The sequence below is a fragment of the Rhodnius prolixus genome, unplaced genomic scaffold, assembly GCF_049639745.1.
Source record: "Rhodnius prolixus isolate KJV_2025 unplaced genomic scaffold, Rpr scaffold_17, whole genome shotgun sequence".
NCBI lineage: Eukaryota > Metazoa > Arthropoda > Insecta > Hemiptera > Reduviidae > Rhodnius > Rhodnius prolixus.
In genome coordinates, this window is record NW_027411626.1 from 3,809,008 (window position 1) to 3,819,085 (window position 10,078).

At 37.3% G+C, this 10,078-nt stretch overlaps 1 protein-coding gene across 1 annotated transcript; it reads left to right on the forward strand.

The window, feature by feature from the left end:
• The first annotated feature begins 66 nt into the window (after positions 1–66).
• Positions 67–5,808, forward strand: LOC141459693 (alpha-tocopherol transfer protein-like). The gene is made up of 7 exons (XM_074139043.1): positions 67–227; positions 1,314–1,453; positions 1,775–1,934; positions 3,533–3,785; positions 4,365–4,478; positions 4,657–4,762; positions 5,517–5,808. The coding sequence occupies exons 1-7, from the start codon at positions 208–210 to the stop codon at positions 5,678–5,680; spliced, it is 957 nt and encodes a 318-aa protein (XP_073995144.1). The 5' UTR covers positions 67–207; the 3' UTR covers positions 5,681–5,808.
• Positions 5,809–10,078: the final 4,270 nt, after the last annotated feature.

Sequence of the window (10,078 nt, forward strand, 5' to 3'; positions counted from 1 at the left end):
AAATTTAACTGCATATATAATGAGTTCGAAATTATTTATTTATTTTTTTGTTGATCGGAAAAACCTTCAATATATTTGTTTTGGTTTATTAACATAGAAGTTGCGTGCTAAATCGCAAGACGGCTGGTGGGGGCAGAACAAAACATAATTCTCAACAGCATTGTTTCAAAAGGTGCTAAACCACGTAGCTGCGATACCATCCTCAACATGTCCCAACTTTTAGATCTGTACGTATACCAACTAGTTTCTGTTAAACTATTAGAGTATATATTATAATATTTATCAGTATATAAATTATATACGTATACACTAAAATTTATGTAAGAGTTTAGTATCATAAACATTCAATTCTAGTTTTCAAAGAATTCCTTTCACGATTTGTGAATAATTTAATTTCTAACCAGCGAAAAATTTACAGTTTTGAATCAAGTAATATCTATTTTTGGGAGGGGGCTTTATTTCATAGATAGAAAATCTTTGGTAAAATAATGAAACTCTGTCTTCTTAATTTTTATTTTTCCAAATATTCCGGTTGGTAGATCTCCACCATCACCACTGGTTCTGCCAGTACTTATTTATTCAATGATTAATCGGTATGATAAATAATTAACAGATGTTAAAAACTGTATTTTTAACTAGAGCTAAAAATTAATTTTAATTGATCTCTCGGTACTTATTCAACACGCCGCCGCCTCTTGGATTGGTACTTTTGGAGGTCGCTTAACTCTCCACCCCCCACCCCACCCCGACAGTTTACGAAAAAATCCCTAAAAACTGAAAAATAGATTCTGTCAACTGATTTTTGTTCCAAAGCTCCTTAAAATTAACGAATCAGTTTAAAAAATGAGAAATTCCTGTACAGTGTGAGTTTAGTTTTGCCTGCCCCGGTCTAAGGAGACTCCAGAGTAACATCTGTTAAGTCGCTTTCTTTCAAGTCTTGAGTGCGACTGTCTATAACTGGAGCCCGAGTTAACGCACCTGTGTAGAAAGTGCGTATGTCAGTTCTATTGATAAGCTGTCTTTGGCATGATCGTCTTCGAGTGTGAAACTAATCTAATGCGGTTAGGTTAGGTTAGCGTTGCATGATCCGCCGTAGCACTCATCAACATCTCTGTCCGGTTTTGCGATTCCATCCATCATCGAATCGAAATTGGGAATTGTTGCGAGAGTCCTCAAACTTTGCCGTTTCTATTCCCATTCCTATCCTATCCTGACTGTCTTGGCGAAGAACAAAAGCTTCAGCCTGATGAATAGTGAATATCCTTCTGATTAGTGGATAGAGTACTTCATTCAGAACATAATTTTGATTGCAGTGTACAATATCAACCAGATGATGTGCGGGAGAGTATGTTCCTAGAAATCGGCTACCGACCGAAACAACTAGAACTCGACGTGCTCCACTTGAAGGAATGGCTAAAAACTCAGGAGCATCTTCCGCCATCCAAACTGAAAGGTAAACCATTTTTTCTTCCATTGTTCGAAAGAAAATGCGAGGACCGGTACAGTTCCTCAACTTTCACAAGACTACTGATGGAACCAGATGTTTCATTACAGGTACAGTTTAATTGCGCTAAAAAGTAACTTTACAAAGGAGCCTATCCGAGAACATCTCTAAATCCAAATTTTTTGCTAAATCGATATGGTAAAATTTGTAAATCTATGGATTATCTAAATTTATAGAAGTACGGACGAAGTTTAGAGGAAATCCTAAACGCATTTAGGTTTTCAGTTTGGAAAAGTGTGTCAATTTTGTTTTTGTTGTTTTTTTCCCCAGAAAATGATTTCTTTTTGAAAATTTTCCTGATGGGATGTAAAGGAAGTATGGCGACGGCCAAGAGGAAGCTGGACTGCTACTACTCTTACCGCGGCCGAAGCGAGATCTACCGGAACAGAGATGTCTTGAACGTGGATTACAGAAACAGCTGTGACAAAACGTAAGACAACCTCAACTGGATTTACTATGCTCTTTCAAAAATATCTTGTTACTACCACAGGTAGACTTGGACAGAATCCATTCGCCGGAAGTAACGCCCCCTTAGCAGTTATGGTTGGGGAAATCTCTCCTGACAAGGTCCATGGGTTTTTCTAACAGTTGTTCTACCGTGTTCATCAGTGGTCTCGCAAACTAACTACTGCATCACAATCAGACCATTTCCTCTCACACTTCTCACAGCAGCTGGACCATCCAAATTGGGTCCATCCTGTAAAGAAACTAATTGGGTAACACATATGAGGTTGAGGAGAGTGCCAGATAAATCTTAACTAAAAAAATCCCTTACAAAAATAATACCCAGATATTTCGGCTAGTTAGAATGTAGCAATTATTGGTGCCTTTTTAGGCCGTCCAGGCGAAAAGCTAGGCTCGCTCGAAAACTGCCTGAATACATAATAATAACAATGTAATAGACTATGTCATAGGCGCCACGGTAGCCGAGCGGTTAGAAGCGAGGCCCGCAAAGCTAAAGCTGTGTTGTTGGATAGTGGGTTCGATTCCCGGGGTCTAGGCCTTAGATTTTATTTAATGAGAATAAAACTAGCTAGACGTCTCTCTCCAAGATACCTAATTTGGTAGTTGGATGTTAAAGCTGGCCTGCAAAAATAGGCATTACTTAGCTTTTGGATTACATCATTTTATAATTTTAAACAAAAATACTTGGCTACTTTCGGACTTGAGACAATATAGATATAGTAATAACAAATAAAGACAGAATTACTTAATTTCCAGGTTTACTTAGTGTTCAGTTCTGATCCGTGAACTCTTCTGTTTTATTAGAACATTTATTTAGAATGTAATAGGAATTTTCTTAAGCCGCCCACGCGCTCCATGTGTCTTATTTCTTGTTGAACATCCTCGCCGTCGTGAACTTGGATTTAATTTAGATTTAGTCAGTCACTTTGATGATAAGTTGAGCTCATGTTTATTGCGAATGTTGTAACAAGAGTCGGTTGGCTCTTAAATCTTTATTATGCCTTCTTTGTTCCTTTTGAAGCTGTTTTATAAAAGTACAATGATGCCATTGGTGTAATATTTGTAATAATCGACACTAAGTCGATTCCTTTTTTTACTTCGATCTTTTCTGCATTCAAAAATGAGGCATTAGTCGAAACACCCCCCTAATTCAGGGTCAGAGGCCAGTCTCTGGATTGGTACAGGATGGCTGAAATTAGACCAGTCTCAGTACTTCTGACGATACTTCCTCAGTTGGCAGAATCCTTCTACGGTAAAATATAAACCATTTCTAATACAAATACTTGAAGAAACATTTCAAGTGAAATAAATATGTAATTTATTTAAAAATGGAATTCCAAAACATAGTGTATAAGGAAACTCTGCTTCCACACCCGGACTATACCTAGACTAACGACTAACATGGAACCCTCACACGTGACTCAAACGAATTGTTAAAAAGACTGACATACTCGTACATTCACAACTAACTGATAATTATGTACATCATTTGTTTTGCTTGTTGCCGATTTTTCACAGTTACAAGTGAATTTTCTAATTTTATTTTTCCCCTCTGATTTTCAGTTATGCAGTAATACTGCCACAAATTACAGCCACTGGTGACTACATCATAATAAGTAAACTGATGAGTTCAGTTCCAAACGAGTATGATCAGCTGAACAACGCCAAAAGGATAGTGAACTTGCTGGAGATGGGCATGAGATTGCGAGATCTGAATGCGCCCGCGTATGTGATCACCGACTGGCAGAACTTCACCGCGGCCCACTCTCTAACCTTCTCACCTGGCCTAACTAAGGATACACTAATTTTACTGCAGGTAGTTTATAATTAGCCGAAGCTATTCTCAGCAGGTTGTAGCTTTTTAGATTCAATGCCTGGACGAGGGCGTGCTGCGATCTTGGCTACGCATCATCTGGTTGCAAGGTTCTAATCTTTTAGTTATAATACTTAGAACGTGCTCAACAAGAAACCTACTTATTTTGGTTAAAACTTACGGGGCAAAGTTAAGATAAACAAAGTTGGCATCTGGAGTGACTTAGCCGGTCAGCTTGAAAACCTAGTTTGAATTGAGCCTGAGAAAACAGTTCGCAGAAGACGTTTTGGAACTGGAAGTGGAGGAAGCATTCTTCTGGCGCCACACTTACAAGGAGCAAGGTTTTCTCCTGAGTGGTGAATGTACACTTAGTTCTCTACGATGTGCACTTCTTTCTTCATAGTTGTCTCTTCTGTCACAAAATATTTTCGTAAATTTGAGAGTAGACGGAAGTCAGAGATGATCTGTCTCTCAGTGCCAGTCTATCTTCCTGCCTTCCTCCTCACCCTCCTCTCTCAGTCTGTGTAGGGTGTGCATGTGTGTTTACTAGTTGCTATAAGTAATTCTCGTAATCTCTTACAGGACATATTCCCTTCAAGAATCAAAATGATAATCATGATGAACGTACATCCGGCGCTAGAGATGATGGTCAACACTCTGATTAAGCCCTTCTTGACCAAGAAAGTGAGAGAGAGAGTAAGTAGAGTTAAGAGATTTATTTTGGAAGACTGCACTGTGTCCGGAGTTCTTTAAGATACAATCATTGGGCCAGGATGAGTCTCTTTAAATAGAGCTCAAAGAATCAGTTATCCCAAATGCAAGTAGCGTATTGTTCTTTTAAACGTTTGGTAAAGATCTTTATTTTAATTTACAGACCGTTGTGACGTCGGAGGGTTCAGAAGTTTTACAAAAATACATCGACAAGAGCATACTGCCTAAGGATTATGGCGGCGACGGCAAAACATTGAAGGAGTATAACGGTGAATATGGACTAGCTGTTCTATTTTCTTAAAGATTCAATTAATTAGTTTCTTTCACAGGAAGTGTTGTTCAAGTGCCGGGCTTTGAGTTGGAGTTGGCGAGAGAATGGAGATTGGTGATGAGCAGGTTCTTGCACGCCAGCAACTCATTATACTTTCTCTTACTTCTCGCGAGGGAATCAAGCCGGAATCGCACGGTCTTGCTGTTGAAAGAAGTCTTTAATGTGTTGCTAGAATTCCAAGTTTGAAGGAAGTTTTTCTACCGGAACTACCACTTCACTCAATGGATCGTTCACTTTCTCGAAAAAGGCTCCTATGATTTTCCGAAAACTCTGAATATTCATTTCTTAAGTATAAATTTATAACATTGACTTTCACCATTTGTTTAGAAAACTTCTGAGGCAGTTCCTGGGGACGGTTTGGGATAGGCTTTCCTGTAAGGTTACATTTCAGTATGATGTAGGGTTACAAACTATGATTTTACCATTTCAAAATCTATTGCGAAGTAGTAAGGACTCCTGATTTACTGATTTCAACCACAACCTTACAGTTACGTTCTCTGTTGACATCACCTGTGACACATCAAATTGAAAGTTGCAACGTTTTTCCGTTTTTCCTTAGTTACAAACAGGCAGACCCACAGACGTGTTAAAAAAAACAACACTTGTTTGTAGTTGATGTAACTCAAAATGAACATTTTCTGCTGATAAAATCTGACTTTCTAGTGAACTTAACAATTTATTTTATGTTTCAGATTTATGGAACGAGTATGAAAAATCGTTGAAGGATTGGTTTTTAAACGAACTTTCCGAAGAGACCGATGAAAGCAAGAGAATCGACGTCGGTGGCGGTCATATTCTCGACCATGACTCATACTTCGGTGTCCAAGGCACGCTCAAGAAATTAGCCATCGATTGATTAACCAAACATTATATTGCTAATTGATACGATTTGTAGTAAACTGTCTGTTTATTTGTCTGTCTAGACAAATACCAGTAATCTGTTATTATTAAGTACTTGAATAAAGTTTTAAAATTAAAATGAAATTCTTTAAGTACCTGTTGACCTCAAATGAAATTGAGTATCTACTCTATGATAACACAAATCTGGTGTGCAATTGAGTACCTACTCTATGGTAACACAAATCTGCTGTGAAATTAAATACCTAATCTATGATAACACAATCTGGTGTGAAATAGAGTACCTAATCTATGATAACACAAATCTGGTGTGAAATTGAATACCTAATCTATGATAACACAAATCTGCTGTGAAATTAAATACCTAATCTATGATAACACAATCTGGTGTGAAATAGAGTACCTAATCTATGATAACACAAATCTGGTGTGAAATTGAATACCTAATCTATGATAACACAAATCTGCTGTGAAATTAAATACCTAATCTATGATAACACAATCTGGTGTGAAATAGAGTACCTAATCTATGATAACACAAATCTGGTGTGCAATTGAGTACCTACTCTATGGTAACACAAATCTGCTGTGAAATTAAATACCTAATCTATGATAACACAATCTGGTGTGAAATAGAGTACCTAATCTATGATAACACAAATCTGGTGTGCAATTGAGTACCTACTCTATGGTAACACAAATCTGCTGTGAAATTAAATACCTAATCTATGATAACACAATCTGGTGTGAAATAGAGTACCTAATCTATGATAACACAAATCTGGTGTGAAATTGAATACCTAATCTATGATAACACAATCTGGTGTGAAATAGAGTACCTAATCTATGATAACACAAATCTGGTGTGAAATTGAATACCTAATCTATGATAACACAAATCTGGTGTGAAATTGAATGCCTAATCTATGATAACACAAATTTGGTGTGAAACTCACACCACTTTCACTTACTACAATTTTTGAGTTTTTAATTCCTCATTAAGGAGCTTATTTCAATCCATGGCTTATTTTCTCCGGTATCCTAATTTTAATAAGAAAGAGGATATGAAAGCAGGTTGTTTTTAATGCTTTGCTTCCGAAAGGCCAAAGAGGAATTGTATCATTGGCACAATCATAGATTAAAGTGATTATAACAGTGGATTATACCACGATGAGTAAAGGTAAGTTTTAACTTTTCCACTGCCACTTACATTTGTAACATAAAACAGTAAATATTACGTAAGAAAAACCTCTATATTTGGTTTATTTTGAAGATTGGTTTTTATTGCATATTCTGATAATTTATCAAATACCTACGGGGGAAAAATTGTTTAAAAAATTTTTAAATGTTTTTTAATGAGAAATAATTGGCAATGAAAAAGTGACCAACCAGAATGGAGAATTGAAGTTAGAAAGTAGGCGGTTCTTGGAACCAACAGGAAGCCATGCTAGTGTTAGCTAGCCACGCCCACATGAAACAGGCCCCGCCTTCACTAATATCATCTTTACTGGACATTCCATTAGAATGGTGGTCTATATTTTACTTTACCTTTCTGAATTTGTAAGTTCTATTACTGTTGGCGCCAGGAAGTTTTACGAAAATGTCAGGCGTGGCAAATTGTAGGTTTATCTTTTATTCCTTTAAGTTCATTAATTTTGGGTCACTAAAATGAGAATATTTGCTAAAATTTAAAAATATGATCTACAAAAATAAAGCCTCTATTTAGATGAGAAACGGTTTACAGTTGTAATCAACAGATTTTTTTTTTTTTAATCATTCCTCGAAATAAATAAAATAAAATTTCGGTTAAATTTTTAGTTAATTTGAAAATGTTTTAATTTTCGATAAACATTTTTCTTTAAAAATTCGTTTTGGGACAGCTGTTGGGGATGGGGACTGACTTTTCAGTTCAAGTTGTAATTTCTGTGTGTAAAGTTTCACGAAGTGGATAGTAAGTTAGATACCATTAGAATAGCAGAGCGAGAAAGACTTTTTGACTTTCTCTTACTGGGCATGAGAAAGTATTATGTTTATGTCAAGTTGTCGATTTCGACTTCTCGCCAGAAATATCCGTATTTTGGACTCCAGAAACCAAAAATTGTTGTTTTTTTAACAAATTGGTCATTTTGTTATGGGTCTGTGAAATGCGTGGGTTAGAATAATTGATTTGGTTATTTAGCCTTAAAAATTGGGCTCCAATAATGATTCTATGTAATGAATATTTCGTGAGAGATCTCTAATTTTCTGTTTCTCACCTGCCATATCCTGACGGATATACCGAAAAAATGGAAATTAGAAGCTGGCCAGCCGTTCTAATAAACAAGCATATTAGACGAACTGTGGTCCGTTTGTCACGACCTAATCGTTGCCCAGTTGTGTGTCTGGAGATGCTCCGTTCGGAACTCCTCCCCAATTACCGGCTGGAGCGCACGTCATCAGCTAATAGCCTCACACAGGTGTGAGCAGGTACGCGGCCATGTAATCATCCCCTTGAAGCCTAGACACCTCTTCCTTAGTCCACTGCCATACATATTCTTAACGGATTTCCTTCTTTTTTCTGTCTTATCGGCCATTTTGATTATAATGTACATGGTGCTTAATGACATCACGATTATTCCCAAGCTAGGCCAGGATTTCCTCTCTGAACTGTCCAATTTATGAAATATTTTCTAGTCTTAGTAACAAGATATTTTTCTTCTGATTTCACCGGAGGATGCCACAGTAAGGTTTTGGTTAATATCGATCCACCTAAAATATCGCTTTACTGAGTTGTTTTATACTTTTTGTCGATAATGTAACCCTAATTACATCTCGAAAAAGGGTGTCTACATTCCCACAAAGGTGCTATTTTAGTTCATTTACTATAGAGTACCTTAGAGTCCGATTTCTAGTTTATACTTGCTGCAAACTTTGTACTTACGCGTTTTGGGGGAGGTTTCAGGGAAAGGATAGGTTAGGCTTCCCTGTAAGGTTACAGTTTTACAAACTATAATAATGGTAAGAATTAAATAATGGGTCATATCCTCTTTGTTTGAAGAATATTGTTGAATCAGAACTTAGAGATGGTTCACACCGGATCTTCAGAAAGCTGAAATGATTGCATCCGATTGTGGCCACATTAAAGAGCAAATAAAATAATAGAGTGTTGCATGACAGCAGGAGCTGGAATTAACTTTTTCAATAGGTGCTTTGTAAACATGCAGAATACAGCTATATCTACTGTAAACATCAGCAGTGTGTAGCGCAAACAGGCCGGCAATGTAAACAATTCTGTCGCTCTCTTTTTTTTTTAATTTCCCTGGGGAATTTCCATTATCGATTGGTTTTTCCACAAACTTCTTTCTCTCTTCAGTTCCTATTCCTCATGGTGTAAACACCGTCGATTAATTGTAGTAAAGAAAGTTATTAAATAATAACATTTTTAAAAATAATCATTTGAATGAGGTTGCGAGTCAGCCTTCCAAGGTTTATCAAGTAATTTAACGCCAAGACAGGTCCCACTGTCCCAGATGCCGTCACTAATTGATATCTTTCTAAGAGGAAAGTGAATGTAATGTACTGCCACTATCCAAAGATTACAAAGAAAATTATTTTTGTGTAGCAAAATTGTGGTACCAAATTTTCGAAAATGAGATTTATCTTTTTTGAGATTGTTTTTTCCCAAAAGTGCTTAGTGCTTGTGGGTGTGGGTCTACCGTAACTCAAAGAAAGAGGCTATTGGGTAGATTCCTTCTAAAGTGATAAGAATTGACTGTATCTCATTCAGAGATTGGAGGATCCCTTGAGGAAGTCTAGTGAGTGGCGACCGCAGAGTTTTGGTAAAGGTTTCCCTCGCCCCCGGAATTCCTTTTCAGCTTTGCAACCATTTGGAGGTTTCAAACCGGTGTTCTGCATAACCTGATCTGAATAATGTTTTGACCTTGCCAGGACGGAAAAAACAGGTGTGGGTTTAATGTTGTTCTAATCACTAGCAATGCTAGCTAACTGATAACCAGCCCGCTGATAGCCCAGTTATTTGGCCAGACTCGAATTATCGCTGCCCACCACCAGCTTAGCCCAAACACAGATCTAGGACCTTGTTGTTGTCTTCACAAGCAATGACGTCACTTCTGTTATATTAATAAATTACGTGGTTGTTTTCATGGTGTCTGAAATCTGGTGTTGATTACCACAGGGCTATCCTAATTTCGTCGCAGTTAACCCTAAAATCAGCATCAGCTAGTCCAGTGCAAGTTCAGCCGTTCAATCTGTGACTGTGTTGGGGAGTCACGCAGTAGTTCCCTTGGAGTCCCTTGTCTGGATACCACAAAGAGAGAGAACTTGTTCCTACTAACGGGACCTCATAACAGATATTTGAGATGAAAACCGAAAATCTGCCCAATTACAACATTTTCTC

Excerpts from the sequence above, each read along its gene's own strand:
- LOC141459693 (XM_074139043.1), top strand. The coding sequence starts at position 208 with ATGTCCCAACTTTTAGATCT. Across the intron at positions 1,454-1,774 it reads TCCGCCATCCAAACTGAAAG|AAAATGATTTCTTTTTGAAA; the intron begins GTAAACCATTTT and ends TTTTTTCCCCAG. Across the intron at positions 4,763-5,516 it reads AACATTGAAGGAGTATAACG|ATTTATGGAACGAGTATGAA; the intron begins GTGAATATGGAC and ends TTTATGTTTCAG.